This window comes from Chroicocephalus ridibundus, chromosome 6 (genome assembly GCF_963924245.1).
Source record: "Chroicocephalus ridibundus chromosome 6, bChrRid1.1, whole genome shotgun sequence".
In the NCBI taxonomy this organism is placed as follows: domain Eukaryota; kingdom Metazoa; phylum Chordata; class Aves; order Charadriiformes; family Laridae; genus Chroicocephalus; species Chroicocephalus ridibundus.
In genome coordinates this window covers 39,503,229-39,524,257 of record NC_086289.1, presented here as the reverse complement: position 1 = coordinate 39,524,257, position 21,029 = coordinate 39,503,229, and the positions used below count along the sequence as shown (strand labels likewise).

Sequence of the window (21,029 nt, the reverse complement as noted above, 5' to 3'; positions counted from 1 at the left end):
GTGTGGCAGATGTCACGCCAGAAAATAACCTGTCGAGAGAAGATACCTGCACAGCACGTATTCCTGCTGAGGCCCAAATGGGTAACAAGTTTAATAGCATTTTTGCAGAAAACCCACAAAAGAAGAGACGGTGGGTACACAATTAACGCTTCTTGGAAGCGGAACCAACCTAAGCATGGAAGCATCCGCCCAGGCCACCAAGCTTCCAGAATACTAGCAGTAATTGGCAACTGCTACGGCTCTTATATGATTATTGTTTTGCATCCAATCTAATTATGATCTGGCACAGTTTATTGTCAGCATTTGCTGATAAAAGTTGCTTTGGCAGCCCTTAAAATCTGTTAATACTTTAAGCCTGAGGAAATGGGACTTTCAGTGAAATCTCCCTTCACACACTCATTTTCTTCGTGTTCTCACAGCATTTGTTCTGAGCCATGAAACAAAAGCACCTATGTTTTTGGACTTCTGTTTTTTAAACAAAAATAACACAAGCCACAATAAGAGCTTCCAATGGAAGAAAAAAAAAATACTCAAAACCCCATTGATATTTTCTGCTGCTTTCTCAAACACAGCATGCTTTTATCTTTACACCGAGCAATTCCAGCAACACACCGTAGGAGCAAATTATTTGCGCAGTCGAGTATTTCTTTCAGCGGCATTTCTCAGTTTGTCTTTCCTGAACACACGCTGCAATCTCCTCCTTTCTTTTGACAGAAATACTGAACAGCACAGTATACAAAGCAGATTTCAAAGCTAATTGAAAATAGAAACATAGAGTCTAACAACATTAAATCAAAAAACCTGTCAAGTTTAGCAACAGATCGTTTGCATCTCCTTTATTTTGTTGTACAAGTTCTTTGTTTGCATAGAAAAAAAACAAAATAGATGTCAGCTTGCTTTGTAAATGGCTGATATCCAATAAGGATGAAAATAAGTAACTCAAATGCTAATGAAGCATCAGCAATATTTGTTTGCCAAGCAAATTACTGAAAGGGAAGTCACTCTGACACCAGCAAGAGGGAGAAAAGGCACTAAAAACTGACCCGCTTTCCAACCTTCCCACAGCAGCTTAGTGGGTTTTTTTGCTGTATTAAACAGTGCCACAGCACAGACCCAAACACTGGAGACCACAACAGTCAGTGGCTGGTAAATGGTTACCACCATCTCCAGGACATTTTTGGCCCTGGCCAGCTAGTCCTCGCCCAAACAGTGTCCGGGCACAGCTTGGGAGGTGCCACCACCCAGGCCTGGATGCAGGTACTGGCTTTGGAGGCCAGGGGAGCCTAGTTGTACACACATGGTCGGACCACGGCAGTTGGCTTCAGGGCCACAGACAAGGCCCTCGCTCTGCTTGCCTTACCGGCATAGATGAGCCTGAAATAGCTCAAAACTAGCAGCACTCCAAGTGTAAGCAACTAATTAAAACTTTGGCTTTGTCACTCAAATTGCTTCCAGGTCTCATCACTCAGTCACTGATGACTGAAGTGAATATCCGGCATCATGTGCTGGAATCCGTGTCTATAGAATTCTCTTCCTCATTTTCTCCATCTTTCAAAGGCAAGGCTTGAAGGAACACGGGAGAAGAGTTTAAGGTTTTAAATGAAGTTTAGGCTTGATTTTATTCTCAGACCTGGATGCAGCTGTAAGTGCATCAGTACAGAGATCTCCAACACAACAGAGATGCAGAGATGGTAAGTGGACACAGAATACAACAGCTGTGCTTCACACATCCTCCATGAGCGGCACTTTTATCGTCCAAATAAATCCAGCAATTCACTAACCAGTGCAGAAACTGCTCCAAAATCAGTTCTTCTAAGAGGGTAGCGCAGTTGTGCTGCACGAGGAGCTGCAAACAGCAGTGCAGAATCAGTCCCCGCTTGCCTACGCATTTTACCTGAGACCGTGCTTCCTTGTGGAGGTTTCTAGTCAAACCCTTTCATAATTGCTGATATTTTATGCATGACATTGACACAGCTGGTTTTTCTGGCATTTTGAATTTCTAGCTCAGAGAAGCGAAAAGGGCAATTCAAGAAAGAGTTAACGCTTACCAACAGCTGAAATTTAGTTTGGACAGTTCTGCCCAGTTAATCCTCATTTTACCTTTTTATTGGGGCAGAAGAGTCACTGTTCAACCAGTATTTGGTTTCCATTCTGCTCCCAACGGGGAGCAATAACGTGCATGTGGTTGTGTCTATTGAAAGAAGCCAAGAAAAACAAACTCCTTCCAGTCGTTCAAACCTAACTCAAGCAAGTTATAAAAAAGAAGGTGAACTTATCAGTCTACTCAGAAATTATTGGTATTGTTTTGAATTCCCTTTGACATTGTCACAACGTTTTGAAACAAAATGATTGATAAGCTTTTAACAAAGAAAACAGTTCATGGTATTAAATCCATTTCCTTATAAGAAAATACTTCTCACCTAAAAATATACCTTGGTTCATCTCCAAATGTAAAACATCTGAACCCATTAAATATCCAGCCTATTAAGCCACACACATATTCAATAACACATTTGTATTGGTTTCTCAAATGCGATGAAGAACTGCTAACAAATTAAAGAGGTGTTTTTAAAGAGTAACTTCTCTGAGCAGCTACAAACTCACATGTGGAATCCATAGTTACTCCAAACCTTAAGCTTGCGCATTTTTCATGGGAAGCAGACCCAAAGCATTCAAAGGCTGCTTGATACAAATGGAAAGTATCTAAAAAACATGAGACATAGTCCATAGTTACAAAATAAGACACTCCTTGGAGTGCATCGCTTCTAAAAACATTCACAAATCATTGTGGACAAGCAACTCTGCTCGCCCTCTCAAACGGTACCATCCTTAGAGACGTCACCAGGAGCAGAGAGAGAAGAAGCGGGGATGTCAGTTTAACTCTGCGCAGCACACCCCTCAGCCTGCAAAAGGGACTGCAGTTCTCCTGTCTGCTTGTCAGCAAACTCATACATGGCAACGGATCCCGTAAAGGAAAAAGAGAGCATTAGTGCGTAAGTGAAAGATCCGAATCAGCCTGACTATGGGAAAGAACAAGAACTTCATCCCTCTACGAGCATCACCAGAAGGTGGAAGGATCAGTTATGAAAGGTACGTGTTAGAGGAGAACATGTCCAAATGCTAAAAACATATAATTAAGGAACCAAAAAAGAGAGAGGGCAATTAAAAATTGAAATGAATCACTAAGGTTAATCAAATACAAGTGTAATGTAGTAAGCATAATGCCATTAAATGCAGTGTAATAAGTAGGTATTACCCCTTAAAGTATTTTTTTCAGATTGTATAATTATTACTGTATTATAACGTTACCCCTGCAATCCAGAGGTAAATGTTAATTTAATAGTCTATAGTACGTAGGTCATGAGAGAGATTTTTAAGGTCCATTTTAACTCTGAACTCCATGAACTTACTTACAGCTTACTACCTAAACCTGCAACAGCGCTGGCAGAAAGAGCCCTTTCTTTCATTCCATCTGTTAAAGTGTCTCTGTTTTTCACTTGTTGAAACAAGTCACAGAATACCAGAAGACTTTTTTGCTACTACATTTTCTTATAAGTTACTAAGACCTTCAACAGCTCCAGCAGACTTTTACTTATGTAAAACCAGAAATAACAGATCCCATGTTACAGGAAGGAATTCTGAAAAACACTGCGCTGGGGTCAAAGGCACCACTCCAGATGAATGTTCCCACATTCAAAGGATGAGAATGTTTACCTCGTTTATCTGGTGTTTTTTTGATTTGGGTTTTTTTTTTGTGCTTAAAGGAATTATAGCCATTTCATGTAGCTAACTACATACTGAGATAGACAATTAATGCAGTTAATATAAAACAATCTTTATAGGTCATTCAGTTTTGATCATCCTGAAATCTTTTCAGCAATTTTCCTTCAAACCCTAACTTGGTAACCACGCAAGGACCAGGAGCTACAGGACGGTGTTCATGGGAGGGGACAGTGAGGGGGGGCACTGAGGGCTGGAATATTTAATTTCCCATATATAGCTCAACCCCCTCATAAACTGTTAACCAGAATCAAAGAGAAAGAGCTGTCTGGAATAATGAGATACCTGATATAGCATCATTATTACTATATTCTACTTTCCAAAATTCATTTTTTAAACCAAGCGCAAATCCACCAGCTTTGACACAAACGAAAATCTCGATTTTTTAAAAAAAATACCAGAGTCAGCGAGTTTATATAACAAAAAAAGTACTTCTCTTGGCTGTCCTTTCTTATCTGCATAATTTCTTACAGCGACTTGCAAATTACATCTTTTGAGTTATTCTAGCCTGACTCCAAACAAACAAAAATGAGGAAACCAAGCTGAAGAACAGCATTTGCAGTGGCACTGACTTGCCGTGTTTGACACCCCCCCGCGACTCCCATCAGATCTCAAACCAGTGCTCAACCCCCTTCCCCTGAACTGCAAAGAACCCCCGTTTATCCTTTTGGGCCACAGAGGGAGTTTTCACACAGCAGGGGAAGCCCAAAGCAGAGACGGGGGCAGTGACGTGCCGAGAGCAGTGTCCTCCCCAGCCCAGCCCTGGGAAGCGCAGGGAGGCCGGGGAATCGGCCCGAAGAAATCTCCAGGGAAGGAGCTGGCAGAAATCCCGACTAGTTTCACAGTTACAAATGATACAGCCATCCAGCACCGCTTTGATGACATTTACTACAGTAACAGTATCATAAATCTATAATCCTTTCTCTCAATAAACTATACTGACGTACAGTATATTAAACTCGCTCTTAATAAACTGTGCTACTTCCCCTCTTACTTACCTCCCAAGCACATAAAATAAACATCTACGAATGGAAATGATTTATAAAATGAAGCGCATTATTTTTTTCAGAGAGGAAAAGATAACACTATACTCAGCCATAAATTTTATGCTTACAAGACTGCCCCCTTCCCCCCCAGTTTTTCTTTCCTGCAGCATCGTCACCATGTCATCTAAATGAATTTGCCTACCCCCGAGCAGTCGGCATTGAATATTCAGTGCGGGTTTCCGTTTTGACATGTTGTTACAAAGGATACTCTGTTTAATATTTTTTCTCAGCTTGCGTAAGGCTATCCTTGAAGAGGTCAGAGCATCCCAAGGGAAAACCAGTGTCATTTGAGAAGCACAATAACAGCTGATTATATAGGCAAATAAACAACATTAGAGGTATTCTTCATGGACATTCGAATCCTTTAGCTTTTTGTGCGTGTGTCTTCTTTATTATAAAGGGTATTGTCATTTCCCATACCTTCTTGCAATAAAATAGAGAGGCTGAAGAACTAACTGGTATTTTGCACAGATGAATATGACTGTAGAAAAAAACATTCCATTACGGGAAGTTAAGGACTGACCTCAGGGACTAGGCTGAGCCACACTCAATATGAAATGTTAACTTTCATAGAATCACAGAATGGTTTGGGTGGGAAGGGATCTTAAACACCATCCAGTGCCACCCCCTGCCCTGGGCAGGGACACCTCCCACCAGACCAGGCTGCTCCAAGCCCCGTCCAACCTGGCCTTGAACACCTCCAGGGATGGGGCAGCCCCAGCTTCTCTGGGCAACCTGGGCCAGGGGCTCACCACCCCCACAGCAAAGAATTTCTGCCTGAGATCTCATCTAGATCTCCCCTCTTCCAGTGTAAAGTCATTACCCCTAGTCCTATGGCTCCCCTCCCTGGTCAAGAGTCCCTCCTGTAGTCCCCCCTTTAGGGACTGGAAGGGGCTCTGAGGTCTCCCCGGAGCCTTCTCTTCTCCAGGCTGAACCCCCCCAGCTCTCTCAGCCTGTCCTCAGAGCAGAGGGGCTCCAGCCCTCACAGCATCTCTGGGGCCTCCTCTAGCCCCGCTCCAACAGCTCTGTGTCCTCCCTGTGCTGAGGACTCCAAAGCTGGATGCAGGACTCCAGGTGGAGTCTCACAAGAGCCGTAGGGGGACAGAATCACCTCCCTTGACCTGATGGCCACTTTGTTCCAACCCTTCTTGTTTAGCTTTTAAAACAAATTGCATTTTGAAATCTTGCTTTAACCCAAAAATATTTCTATTCAGTGGTCCAAAACAGTAAGAGCAAAATGCAACTAGTACAACTGTTCCTACCATTTTTCTTTGGTGTGCGGTTCTCTACAGTCTTTATTTGCCACGCACGTTTCTCTTTCGTTATCTTGGATTGCCAGCAGCCACGCTGTTTTGTTTCTGTTCCGCTTTAGCTTTAGTCCAGGCACTGAAGAGAGGGGCTGTGGGAATGGAGGCTGGAAGGGGCTGCTTTCCTACAGAATCAGTCAAGGCTGGACATCCCATTTTCTGCTGCACCAGCTGCAGTGCTGGGACCTGGCAGCAGCTTGGAGAACAACTCTGGGGAAGAAACCCCTTCCTCTATACAAGCACATTTAGAAAAAGGAGCTAGGAACAGAAAATTTTCTTCTATCTCCATGCTGAAGGTACAAAGACTATTTAGATGCATCACTCCTAGCTTTGCTGCCGTTCACCCCTATGCCAGTACTTAGAATTTCCTTCTTTACGTTCACTTACATAGACATTATGGAGCTCTCGTGCCCCAATTTTAAGCTATCATTGTCACCGTTCCGGGTTATGGCCAAATCAGTGGGATTCAGGGGCTAACCACAGGCTAGATTGGAGGGAGTCTCCGCAGAGAACATGACTGACCTGCCACAGAGGTGTGCGAGTCCCCGCTGGGATGCAGAGGTAGCCGGTAGGCAGGTCCCTCATGGCTCCTGGCTTCCTCATGGGCTCCCACCACGGCTGTTGGCCGGGGACCTCTTGGTCAAAACTACCGCTAATGCTCCACCGCGTTCCACCTCATCGTCTCACATCACCGGCTATTCTGATTAGTTACAGTATTCACAGCCCACACTCTTGCTACTGACCTCTGCATTTTTAATGCAAATTTAATGCTGCAAACTGTTTTAATGGGAGCACGAATGAAACCAAACCACACCATTCAAACTGAGCATTTAACTCTCCCCAGAAAATCCAGCCGTGGGCCTTTAACGAAGACTTAATGACAGCATTTCCAGTTCAGATCACAAGTGAGCAACTGCATAGTAGTAGCTGCAAATAAAAAATGTGTTTCAGTTTCAACATTCATAACCCTGTTGCTGGTGACAGATACCTGTCACATTCCAAATGAGGCTAGGAACAAATTTTATTCCATGTTAGATAAATCAACGTCTTGACTCCCAAACATTTCAGTAGTAATGGAAGGCAATGATGCCTCCAGCTTGGAAGACACGTGTAAAGACACCATTTCGAACAATAGCCAACTTGATTTTCAGAAGAGAGAGTGATAGGATGGGATAAAAAAATTGCCAAAACCACCAAAGCAGACTTTTCAGTGCACTGGATGCAATACTTCAAAAAAACTGCAAATAAATATTAAATAATGAAAACCTCTTGGCAGTTGAGCAGTACTTGTAATGTGCCATGAAAAGCTATTTACCTAACGGACGTTTGGGCTGCAAATTGATCCCACAGTCAGAAGTCTGGCAGAAAAGCTCTTGATCAGCTCTGCAGAGCTGAAAGAACTTGCTCAGCTTAGAACCGACTCGAAAAGCACGTTCAGGAATGAGATGAGTATAACCGACATTCATGCAAATAAATTTACATAACCTGATTTGACTGAATGGCATATGGAGGAAGTAATAATACAGTTTATTACTGACAATGGCATTATCTGAGAACTCTGTTAGATTAAATTGAGTGAAGGAGTACGCCCGAACATGTTAATTGAGATGACGAACAGAATCACTGATATGATGTTACCTCACGGGGGCATATACCATAAAAATCGCACACGTGCCATTAAGGCTGAAGGAGGCTCACTCAAATGACTCCCGAGCCATTTATTAGAAAGAATAAAGATACAGTAAAGGAAAGAAGGAGATTTGGTGGTGGGCAGCACTCTGAAGCCTGTTGGAGTGGCCAACTGTGCTATCTGGGGGAATTCCACCAGGCTTGGTGTGAGACGGTATCTCTAAGCCGCAGTTTAGGTTTTGCACTGATTAAGATGACATGAAAAGTGAGAAATGTTAATGAGGCACTTTTCCGCCTGTTTACCTAGATCCAAAGGCATCAATGCTATTGTCCAGAATAGACAAAGCAAAGCGTTATTTCCTGTTTATATAGAAAAAGTCACAATTTTTAACCTGCACACAGGCGTACAATAAATTGATTCAAATTCTAACCTAGAAGACACACCAATCAACCAAAAGCACTTATACCGAGTCATTCTTCAAGCCAAGAAATAGCTCAATTCAAACTCCCACCAGGTGGCTTCACTCACTGCAGAGGGGTGTTTTCCAATCACTGCCATGTGTCAGGGCGCCAATTCATCAGCATGAAACACTTGCAGCATTAAACTATACAGGCAGAAATAAAACTGTGGAGTTTGTTTGGTTTGTTGGGGTTTTATTTGTTCGGTTTTGTTTAAAATGTAGTGTCAGCCGAATAAAAAAAAAAAATCCCAGCCTCTGTAGTAGTTCTGGTCAGCCTAAAAAGACTATGTGTAAGGTGGGAGGGAAAGGAGGGGAGCATGCTTTTGAATCTCAAAATAAGAACATTTCGTTCTGCTGGCTGAAAATTTGCATTGGTTTCTTTTTTTTCAGTGCAAGGGCAAAAGAAATAACTTTGTTTCAGATTTTGCATCACTTTCAATTGAAAAGTTGGAAAATTCTTTCAATACTATGTGAGAAGTTCAGTTGGGTTTGGGTTGGGTTTTTGTTTGGGTTTTTTTTTCTTTTGACAAAACAGTTGTCAAATTCTACCCACACATTTTAAAAAAATATATATTATTCACAGGAAAATCATGTAATTTTCCCTGTCACTTTTAATCTCACTATGTCTGTGTCAGCAGCGCTTGCAAAGAGATCTTTGCTACTCCCTGCCACAGACTCCCCAGGGAGACTTTCCTCCCGAAGGCTTTATGCAGCTCTGAGTCTTTTGCTTAGGTAAAAATACAATAATCTCCAAGAGGAATAATTTATCCTGCCTATTCTGAAATCTGCTGTGGAGTTAACCGGCCTGTTTAATTGAAGCTGCTAAATCAAGACACAGACAACCCACAGGCTAAAGAATTGCCCTCTTCAGCAATTGCTGTAGCACGCACCAAAATGCTCCACAATAAACTGGGGATGTTTTGGCTCCACGCTCGGCCACAGGGAAAGCGAAAAGAAAATGTGATCGCAGGGAGCAGCTTTTTCAGCGAAGGTTCAGCCCAACTCAAGGCAAGCCATTCCACCAGCAATCGAACAAACGAAGGCTGCTTTCTCTGCAGATGGCTTTCTTTTGAGTCACTTTAACTGAGTGAAACCAAAACGCAGTAGTAAACCTTCACCGATGCTCTTTTGCTGTGAAGTCCTTTGGCAGAGCGGGTCGGCATGCAGTGGTGTTATCCGTGCTCCTCTGACGCAGGATGAAGCAGTCTTACCTGAACACAACCCAGACGTACCATGGCTTTTCGAGTCAATATTATTCACCACAGCAGCTGTGATCTTAAGTTTGCAGATGACCAATATACCAGCTGGCTGCTCTTCTAGCCTAACTGAGACTTTTTTCATTAAGGAGAAAAAAAAAAAAAAAGTATCTCCGTCCCTTCTGCCTCTCTGTCCAGCTTGCCAGATGCCTCTCGCTCATCGTGAGCTGCTTTCACAAACATCCAGAGAAAATCTTGCCCTTCCGTAGGTCTGACCACTCTTTCAACAGCATTTTCCAGCACGCAATGAACAGTTCCAAGAGGAGAACTTACTTGATGCCCTTTAATGTTGTCTTTTTACAGTATTTCCCCAAAGCATATGGTTCACCTATTTTAAATTTATTTTTTCCTGCAGCCTGCTCTCCCTATCCCTAAGTACATTTACCTAAAGCTTTCCCCTCTGTCTTGTGATATAGAAGAAGAAAAAAAAACAAACTAATTTTTTTTTATATATACATGAAAAGAGAGACACTGCACTTGTTTGTCTTCCTCTGCCCCTACCCATTCAAACGTAAAGGCTCAGCGTCACCAGATACCTACCTCAAAGAGAACTTATGACAGTGAATATGGGCAATGTCCTTTTATATCCAGAGGAGCAAAAAGGAGCAGCTAACAAGTTTCAAATTCAGAAAGCATATTACAAGATGATAACCCTTTTGTATGGGCCATCACTTGGCACATGCCACTGTCTGCCAGGCCATGTATTTATTATGAATTAAAGTTTAAACTTGGTAATACCGTGCCACAGATTAACTTGGACACATGAAATGGGTCCACGGTAAGGAGTGAAAAATCCATACTTACAGCTATGAAGCACTGTTTTCACAACCTTATTTTTGTTTGAGTGCACAGGTTCTTGCAAAAGGCAAAATATATACTGCTAGCTTACTGCATGCAAATAAGGAGCTGTAAGGTTACGGATCACCTTTTCTGTCCTATTAGTCAATGCACCAATGCCCAATAAATACAGTACTTATATCCATTATAAAACCCCTAGAGAGTAAAAAATATGAAAATTTCACATAAATTACATTATTTCACCAAAGCAGTTAAGCTAATGATTTCAACTACACGCTCTTTGTGAAATTAAAAGACACACTATATACTTACATATTTTATACATTTAACAAGCAACTAACAGCCGATTGCTCATTGTCTATTCAGAGCTTAAAATTAAGTGCCCAGCTGTGGCAGTTAACCATATTTTCCATTAATAGAAGGGTGGTTGTTTTTATTCAACGGTTCATTTTCATGATAAGGAGAAGGCAAAAAAGGAAGTTTGCCAAAAGCATGAATTTTACCAGAGTGTAAAGAAGTGACTAGCAGGTGGTCCTGGGGCACAATCACGCTAGATTTACACATTATCTTGAGTAATCCTGAGTTCTGGCTATGGCAGCTGTAATTATTTGGCTTTATCATGGTATTGGTTAGGAACTTTCTGTGACATACCCATTCATTTCCAGCAGAAATTTACCATACGTACTTCGATGCACCACAACTGCTCCTACTTATGTTTTTAATTTAGTATATTTTCATCCTCTCAGAGTTTGCATTTATGTTCCCTCTTGAAAATATAAAAAAAACCCAAATAAACCATCCCAGCAGTGTCAAACATATTTAAAAAAAAAAATACAGTTTTTTCTAGTAAGTAGAATTTGCATTTTATTTCTTCCTATTTTCTTCCTTCTCCAACTCTTTCTAAGGAGCTGCAGATTTTTTTTGTTGGTCCATTCAAGGGATCTAACTGAGCCATCAGGTTCTATTGACCTCTTTACAGCATGGTCCCGTAGCTGGCCCAGAGCAAGGTCGGGCACACGGACCTCACCAGCTCCTCTGCACAGGCAGGTTACGGCCAGGTTGAACATATTGGTCCCAGCAGCCTTTCTTCAATGGCAACTGGGGGTGAATATTAGGAGAATATCTGACTCATTAACTACACACGGGGGAAACTCTTTGCCGTACTTTCGAGGTTCCTACAATCACCAGTTTGGAAAAATCCAGAGCCAGCAAGAGTAGCTGGGCCATTATATTACAGGGATCTTAAAAAGGGCCTAGATATACATTTTTCCATGACTCCCATTCCTTCTTTTGAGCTCACTCACATTTCAAACCCTCTGCAGCAGCGTGTGTCACAGTTTGATGAGGTACTACAGAAATGTTTTCCTTGCATTATCATGCAACCTAGTAATTGCATACAGTAACTCCTATTTCTCCTGCTAGGAAAAAAAAGCGGAGCTTTTCCTACCATATCTTACCTTTCAGACCTAAATGACTATTCGCTTCTATAAGGATAACACTAAAGAGTTCACTAAAGCCACTATTAGAACGCGGCATATTGACAGTTACCACCTGAACGGGACACTGTGCCCTGCTCAGGAGGCCACGGGGACAAAGGATGGCATCTCCATCTCGCCGCCGCAGGACATGGGCTCTCCCAGCACCACGCTGGCCCTTTACCACAGACTGCCCTGCCTTACTGCGCCGCCTCAGCCCCCCAGGCCGCCCGGCTGCCAGGTAGGGCACAAATATTCAACTTTTCCTTTTCAGGCATGACACTGCAGCTTACGGAAATGCTATTGCCTCTGTTGCCTTATTTCCCTTTTATAAATCTGTGCTTTCTTTAGGGCTCCGCTGGAAACAAGCCACCTTGTTATTCTTGTCTCATTTGCTCTTGAGTGTAAGAATCCCATCAGTTCTCTACCTTCCAGCAAGTTTCTGATGCATCTGTTACAACAGTAATTTCAGATGTCCAAAGCACACAGATTTCAGTATGCTGCTATAGTTTTTAAGACTTCAAGCATTAGTATAAAAATCTGCATATTTGGTCTTGGTCTGGTTGCTTGGCTAGTCTAATCGGAATAAAATCTTACTTCCCAAGGCATTTCTTCATTGTTTTCTACCTGAAGTTAATCAAATTCTACCTTATCCCTGTGTAAGAAAGCGGAGTTTCAATGATTCCCTCCACAGAAGATGAATTCCCTCAAACTGCTCATTTGTCAAAACCATTCATTCCTCAAGTTCCCTACAGACTTGTAGCTTCAAATGGCATTTTGGCTTAAATGAAATCCATCTTAAATGGCGACTATAAAAGAGAGCCGTGAAACTTCATGAAAACCTGGAGGCACTGCTAAGCATGTTATTTACCTCCTGGTTAGCTACCTTGTTTTATTTATGAAAATAGACCTAAATGAAAACGTACCACGTTTAGTCTTTACATAGTATCAACCTACCATTCATACATGCTGGCTAATGAACATAAACAGCAATTTTACACAGCTGAGGAAAAAAAGGCAGTTTTATCCTACTCTCTGGAAGCTTAAAAAGTATCCGAAACGCACAACTACCAGCCTGCTCCATTTGATCACCTCTTTTTCAGCCGTTTTCCACCAGAGCAACGGCAGAAAGATGCAGAGCTGCAGCTCCTCCGCTATTCCAGGCCCCTCATCCCCTTTTATGAGGGCAGTATTTGGATCAAGGAGCTCAGACAGGGTGCACAAAGGGGTATTAATCACAGCTTTTCCTTTCTTTTCTAATTCCATTCTCTTTTACTACGCCACAAAGTCCAAGTCTTATCACTGAATATACTTTGTCAACATGGCTGTACCCACAGCAGCCTCCTCGCTGATTTTTGTAGAGTTCATTTTGGCAGCAATTTTGAAGATCGCACAGGTAATGGCTCGTTCCGGCGTGCTCTGCACCCAACGATAATAATGCCACTCTCCATTTGCCGCAAGAATATTTGCCAGACAAATCTTGGACAATGCATCACGGCCTCAAAGAAAGTAATTCCCAGTTCTCGCTCTGCCAGTAATGATGGGCAGGTCGCACAAGGGCAGCGCTCTCAGACTTGAACCTAAATCCTCTGTGCCGCAACCAGGCCACTCCATTTTCTCTAACAACAGGGGGTTAGCAAAGAAGCTTGTAAATCAAAAACTAATCACGAAATGGAGCCAGCTTTTAGAACAACATTAAATGGCAGGCATTCTTCCACACTGCATGAGGACTGAGCTCCAGACGCCCTTTCACCTTGCAATCCTATAATACTGCTCTCTAAGTACTAGCACTTAGGGAAGAAGTTTGGCCACTGCCCTAAGCAGCGCAAACGGGAACTCCAAAGTTCTTATTCTCAAAACCACAACTTTAAATGATGTTTAAATACTCCTAACAGAGAACATTCTCTATTTTCTACCAGGAAAAAAATATTTCATAATAGATCCAATTAAGATGCAATCAATTTTAACTGGATGTGTTTGGAGTAGGCATAAATATTTCTCATAAAGGAAATTGGTAAATTTGATTGATATAGATTAATACGGAGAAAGTGAGTTATATTACAAACAGCAGGAAATTAACTTTGTCCTTCCACATATGAGACAATACCAAAGGTCTCTCAGCCTTCAATTGCAAGCAAATCAAAGAGGAACAGGAGGTTTTCAAACACAGCAAAAAGATCCACGTGGCACAGCAGGAATTTAAATGCCAGTCTGCTAACAGATTGCTACATTTTCCTACTAATGACCTGTCAACTTCGAGTTTCAAAATACAGCTCTCAAATTAAGTTGGAAAATGTCCCATTCCGTATTCATGTCTTCGCTTCACATTTCAGTCAGAGACCTCTTTCTGGTTTGTTTCACCCATTATTAATATTATTTTAATTTCCCATCAATTGTGCTAGATACATTTTTTTTTCTTTACCAGCATTGCTACACACACACCCCGCCCCAAGTGCTTATGACCTTCTCCTCCTTTCTATCCTGGCTATTCAATTGTTGCTCATTTGGACAGCAAACAAGACTACAATTGAGAGTTTGCCAACCCAAACCAGGAGTTTTTACTTGTCTCCAGTTGCAAAATTAATATACTACATGGAAGATTTCTAAAGATGATGATTAACATGAGGAACACAAAGACATTCCGTACTAGAAGATGAGTCACTTTGAAGACTCCTCTCCTTGGTGAGATGAAAATCTACTACCAGCTTTGAAAGAAATCTAAATCTCTCCCATCACGCTGGCTGTACCAATGAGGAATGTTGCTTCCAGTGTAACAAAAGAAAAGGGAGAAGAGTCTTCTGCAGGGTACAGTCAACACACAAAACACAGACACACACACACACTGGGGGGAGGAACTCCAGCTTAATACAATTCTGCCAAGCTCCACGCGAGCCATTTCCACACAGGTATTAGACCTCGGAGTTGCAATCAGATTCTATCAAAGCACCAGTCCAGCATGTAACAGGGGTCACATAAAAAAACCCAAAACAGTAGAAACCATTAGGAAATGGAAAAAAAACCTCAAACATTTTGCCATTATGGGCTCTTCCGCAGCCCTTCATCTGCAACACTGTTTGTATTTCTACCCATCACACCGCTATGGAACGTTCTCTGCGTGCTTCCTCTGGGCAGAACTGGGTTTTCCCACTCCTGGAGGCAGGATACCCTGGCAGACAGCCCCTGGCATCACACGCTGCGGCTGTTTGGGTCCTTCCCATCAACTATAACACCTCTGCAGATGACTAGTTGCAATTAGTACTTTATGTCAATAAGCAAACTGAAGCAAGGCCTTACCATAGGGGAATGATGACAATCCCAGCTACGTTTTCATCCTACTAACTGGGCAGCCTGAACTACCCCGTCCACTGAGTCACATCGGCAGTTTAAAGGGAGAGGAGATGCATCTCACTTTGATTTATTTTGGCAGCAACAATCCAGATATCGGTAACAGAGCTGGCTGCCGTAGGCAGCTTCTGCAGTCACACTGGAGACTTCATTGGTATGGACAGTGGTGTCCATGGCGCACTACATCTATTTATTTTACCTTTCACAGACCTTCGGCATATCGTCTTCTCTCTGTACTTCAAGAATCTGAAGATTTTTTAATATACGTTGCTATTGATTTTTCCCCACACTTCTAACAATCTCCATTAGTCATTTCTAATTCAGCTGTATCTTTCACTGACAAGGGATGACCAGAAAGAGGACAGGACTGTCACACTTGGTTAGCTGCCTTTGTCTTCTTCGGCTTTGCATCCCTTTTGGTGTCAGACTTGTGTTTTCACCTCGCTCGAGAGGACAGAACAACTCTTTATAAACCGTTTGTCAAACTGCTGCTAAGGTTTTTCCGATCTTAGTTATGATCCTGTTCACAAAAAGGTTTAGTTATAAAGGCAAATTCAAGTTACTTCGAAAGACAGACATGGGTAAGATGCTTTACATGGACTGCCACAAACTTCAAATGCCAAACATCTCTATACGACCATAACCTTAACGTTTATTTCACCTTAATCTTTAAATAGAAATGCAGTAATGAGGGGAAGAATCTGCTCTGGCTGAAGCTACTGAACATGCATCTCGGCTGCTGCCTGGAAAGGGAATGATTAGACATCTGAAGAAACTTGATCCTTTTTGGCAATATATGGGCTTCAACTTACCACCATGCTGTTGCTGGTGAGGTGAAACACATTTGACTTGTGAACTTGCACCAATGCACACCATCAGCGTGCCTTTAACAACTTCTGGTAGCAAAGCAAGCGCAGTCTTCCCTTGGGTTCCTGTCATCAGCAGCGAACAACAGACACCTCTCATTAAGGTGTGTTTTCCACTTAATTTTAAGAGGTTACACAGGCACGTTACCCTTTAGCTCAATTCCCTCAAGGTAGCGTTGGCTAAAAATAAACTAAAATCAACTTGATTGGACAAAGCAAACAAAGAAAAAAACTCCAGCAAATGGAAACCACTGAATGCTAATAGAGGTGAAGAAACTAATGTGAGACAGAAGTAACGCTTCACAACATCGACAAGGGAAACAAAAGACGCCAGGAGAAACCTGTGACAAACCAAGTTAAGCCCCTGAAAGCAGCTTTGAGATCTTGCTTTGTTATGTTCTATAGAAAGCAAAAAAATCTGAACCCTGGTGTTGCTTAACATCTCTGTCCACATGACAGAAAAAGTCAGAAGCATTTACTAAACATATGGCCATTTTTCAGCAGGAAAAAGTGATTTGGTCACAAGACGCTGATAAAAAACTTATTATTTACGTTGTAACAGAGGACAACGTCAAACAAGGGTAGATGTTTTTGTGCCTCCGGACCCAGCATGCTGGTGTGGAGGTGTTTTGGAAGAGGGAGCTGAGTGCTCATGTCACTTGGCAATAGTCCTGAAACACAGGGAAAGCAAACGTTGTGCCATTCTTTAAACCCAGTAAACATACACCTCAGCTGAACGCTGGTGCCAGGAAAAACAATTAAAGTACACATATGAGGCTCCATGAACGCTACAGGAATATAACATAACTATGCCTATTAACGGAGGCTTACAGAAAAACATAACTTTGTATTACTTTTAACTAAATTACAAGCCTGGACAACAAAGGGAGTGTGACTTACTAAGTTTAAATTGCCATGGCCTCACACCACCTAAGCTGATTACAAAACTATGAAAATAAACCGGATGAAAGTTAAATAGATTAAGGAAGTTAAATGGATTGAAATGCATTTGAGAGGTCTCAAAACACAACCAGGATGAAATCACTGCATTAGCCACGTGTAAACACACAGGTCCAGGTCTGGAAACATCTTGGAAATGCGGTGTCCTGACCAGGAAGGATCTTGGCCACAACCACGATGGTGCAGAGCCCCTTGGGTACCTCTTTCCTTTTGAGATGAAAACAGTTGACTTTGAGCCTACTCAGGGCACGTATCACACAGGCCCCCCCCAACTGCTGGAGGCAGGACATTGTCCACAAGGGCTGATGCAGTCCCTAGTAACCCAGAGAAGATCAAGGATGCCCACGGATGTTACCGCTGTGTTTCGTATTAGCACAGCCAAGCAGGAACACTGGGTCCATAGCCCTGTAGTACATAACTTACAAAATGAAATCAATCCGCATCCTTCAAAAGGAGTCAGAGAAAAGATCAGGTCAATGACCAAACTGGAGAGCCTTTGGTATTTCAAGAAACGCTTTAAAACTCCCCTCTTTCAACTTCATCAAGCAGAGATTGAGGAATGGACCCGATCAGCCTTGCGCTGCCCCAAGGCACCAGGCCAGAAACCACCCCCACTGTGGGGAACAACAGTCCAGCAAGGCTGGATTTCACCATGGGAACAAGGAAAGGGTATTTTCTTTTAGAAGTGGAATATTTAAACTTTCCAACAGTTTATCAACAATGTGAATGGATTGTTCATTAACAGAAACGTTGTTAGATGACAATTGGAAAAGCAGAACCTGGGCTGTGTGAGGATATTCACATACCCTGAGAGACAAGAAGGTTACAGCAACCGTATAATCTATTCAGCCGGCTATAGCACTTTCTGATTTTCCAGTTCTCAGTCTCATCCTTGCACTCATCCAACAGCGAGGTTTATATTTTGACTTGAGCTGGAAGAGTGTTCTCCTTAGCTAATACCCTGATGTCTTTGATGGGATGAAGGAGGAAAGGGCAAGAGGCTTATCTCGACCCAGCTTTTTCTTTCTTCTACTTTTCTGTGGGTTTAACTTAACAGATAGCAGTCACGGACACAAAATTGGACCGACGTCTAGAACTCATAAAATACATGGAGCTATTCCACAGTTGTCACATTGCTCGTCCTGCTTAAATGCTTATGAGAGCTAATAGAAAAGGTACAAAAAGTTTCAAGGCTATGCCCAGCTACGGAATGAAGAGGACAGAGCAAATCAGTACTGAAGGGAGAGTAAATATGTGCTTTCAACGTATTTTCATGTTTACCAATCCAGCATACACAAGACATGAGATACCCAAGAAGACAAAAGAAGAACTAGCAGCTAAAAGGAAGATATGAAATAACTGCTCCGACCACTGCTTAAATTGGCTGCACGCAGAGTATATGCACCAGGGGATAACCAGATCTTTTGAACGCCATTTGCAGGCCACAGAAACAGCACTCGCATCTACCTTTTCTCAGACAAATGAGTAATTATTCCATAATTACACTAAAAAAAATAAAATGTAGCCCTTGGATATAGGAAATTAAGTCATATACTACATTTGATCCAGAACATGCAGGTTCCCCCCTTCTGACTCCACATTTCTCCACACTCCCAGGAACCAAACTCTTCCCAGCTCAGCCCAAGCCCGGGGCAGACCTTCCCTCGGCGTCAGGGGAAGCGCAGCCGCTACCGGCCATGAGCTCAACTGAGGATCAACCTGTAAGTTTTAGAATGATCTTTTTTCAGACCGTTTCACTCTTCTGACCCATAACTGGCACGCAAACATTATCTTTTAATTTGAGATATTTACAGCTGACAACTACCAGGCATGTTTGCGGATATACAACTATCCAAGCAGAAAACTAATATAGATCTTACCACAGATTACAAAGAAATAAAACAAAAACAAGGCTGCATCCTTTTCAAATTAAGGTATCTTACCACCCCCCCCCCCCGCCCCAACTATGCCACACCATATTTCAATACTTAAAAACCCCCTAAATTTCAGTGTGCTGCCAAGTTGGGCGAAATTGCCCTTGAAAAACAGCAGCTATCATTTCCCATATGCCTACAGAATAAAGGATTAATGAAAGGAAATATCTTATTCAATTTAAAAATAATGAGGCATCAATATGTAGCTGCTTCAGCTCTATCAAATTGAATTAACAGTTCATGGTTATAAAGGGTTTTTTTCCCCTCAGTCTCCTCCAATGTTTGTCTTCTTTCAATACAATTGATACTAAAAATCAAACAACCTACAATCCCTCGTCTGTTTACAAACAGCTAAAATTTACTAACTTCAGTTGTACTTAAACTAACTGAAGTGATAGTCCGACTTACCGGCTACGTTTTTGAACTCTCAGCCCCAAACAGGGATCGACTGCGCCCAAATACAAGGAGGACTTGGGCCGTTTGGAGCAGAAACCTAGCACTGCTCCTCTTGACCATAACGGATTCAGCTGATTAACATGAGATAATTCTAACTGTATCTAATGTTAGAACTACTTAAAATCCCCAGGTGATACAGAGAAACTGTTGGATAAAGATCCTGGATTTCAGGGAAGCACAGCAGTCATCCTGAACAAGCTGTAAAACCCACAGAAGGTATCTTTAATCTTATTATCTCCCACTGAAAGAGCTACAGTTCATGTAGTTTGAACAAGTACTGTAAAACACAAGCAGGCAAAACCCCATGCAATGCTATTAACATACAGTTTTATCATCGGTTTCCTCTCTACCCTCCCATGTTGACTGAGTAAGGCCAAATAAAGCATATATATTTTGAATCAACTATGAAAAACATGTCCCAGTAATACACCTCCCAGGCTGGCATTTACTGGCACTCAGCAACTGTTTGTCATCTTGTGTTTTAACCACTATCAATTATCCTAAAAAGGTTGAAGTCTTCACCTACTGTTTGATAAATAACGCATGAGAGAGCTCTCAACAACAGGCAAAAAAATATCATTTCCAGATCTTTAACACATACTGCATAAAACAAGCAGTTGTCTGTAGGGACCTGAACAAAGTGTGTTCTTCAGTTGCAGAGTCCGGTCAAAGAAACGTGCTCTTCCAGTGCCTTTTACAGGACTTGTCATTATCCTAAAGGTAACTGAAAGCCTACGGTTTACCACGAGATGCTGTTAACAGAATAACTGAAACAGCAGCAGGTAGTTTGAACTAGTATCATACAATATTCTAAAGGGGAAAAAAAAAATAATCAACATCTCAATAAACTGAAAGCTCTGTAAAGATGGTTACTGTATGCATTGTTTAAACATGCATTCTTCTTATGGAAATACATTTTGCAGTCCACTGTTAGCTGGCTTTTTTTATTTTATTTTAAAATAACCATAAGCAGTATCCCTCAGGCCTGCCTTCAAGCTGCCCGACAGAAGAAGAGGAGCACATCCTTCTCTTTCAGCTCCTCTCAGCCATGGATGCTTAAAAGCAGGGGCACTCCCTGGGAGAGGCAGAGGTAGCGTACACACGTGTTGACAACACATCTGCACCAGAAATAGTTTCTCAACCCTGAGATTAATTAAGTGCCTGGAGGGGCACCTCAGAGCCCCTGCGGACTGAGGGACCACACTTCCAAAAGCAGCGTTGCTTTGTGATGCTTCAACGGGAGCATTAATGCTTAATAAAAGCATGAAACAAACTCCGTATGGTAGCTTTGCAAATTTAACGTGTTAATCCATTACAGCTGATGATACTGATGTTGCTTGAGCTGTAGTGAAAGAGTTCTAATAAGCCAGGGCAGCACCCTTGTGCCAAGCCAAGCCCGCAGGCAGCGCTGGAGCAGGCAATGCCTTCCAGGAGACAGGGAAGGATGAGGAGTCCTGCTAAAACACACGGCCTGTGCCTGCTGAGAAAAAACTGCACCCAAGATCGGACAGCTTTTGCCGCATATGCAGGTTCACAGAAAAAATGCAGATGCCTTTGCATTCACAGTCTTATCAAAAGTGCAATGTAAGGTTAGTCAAATGTTGTGTCAGAGACAGATATCAGATATCAAAGAGAGATACGAGTTTCTTCTTTAAAGGCCCTTCTGCAAGAGCCTTGCTTTTACAAGAAAAGTAGGAGAAATTAAGCTCAAAAGTG

General features: G+C 42.1%; 1 protein-coding gene across 22 annotated transcripts in view; it reads right to left on the bottom strand.

Moving 5' to 3' along the window:
• The window catches only part of PCDH15 (protocadherin related 15), an 811,115-nt gene that overhangs the window by 291,200 nt on the left and 498,886 nt on the right, over nt 1–21,029 (bottom strand). Inside the window, exon 1 of one of the 22 annotated variants that reach the window (XM_063340194.1) lies at nt 15,910–15,975. The exons of the other annotated variants lie outside the window; for them this stretch is intronic. Coding sequence (XP_063196264.1) covers nt 15,910–15,973 — 64 coding nt within the window. The 5' untranslated portion in view covers nt 15,974–15,975. Of the gene's footprint in view, nt 1–15,909; nt 15,976–21,029 lie in introns of those variants that run through there. 22 annotated transcript variants of the gene reach the window in all.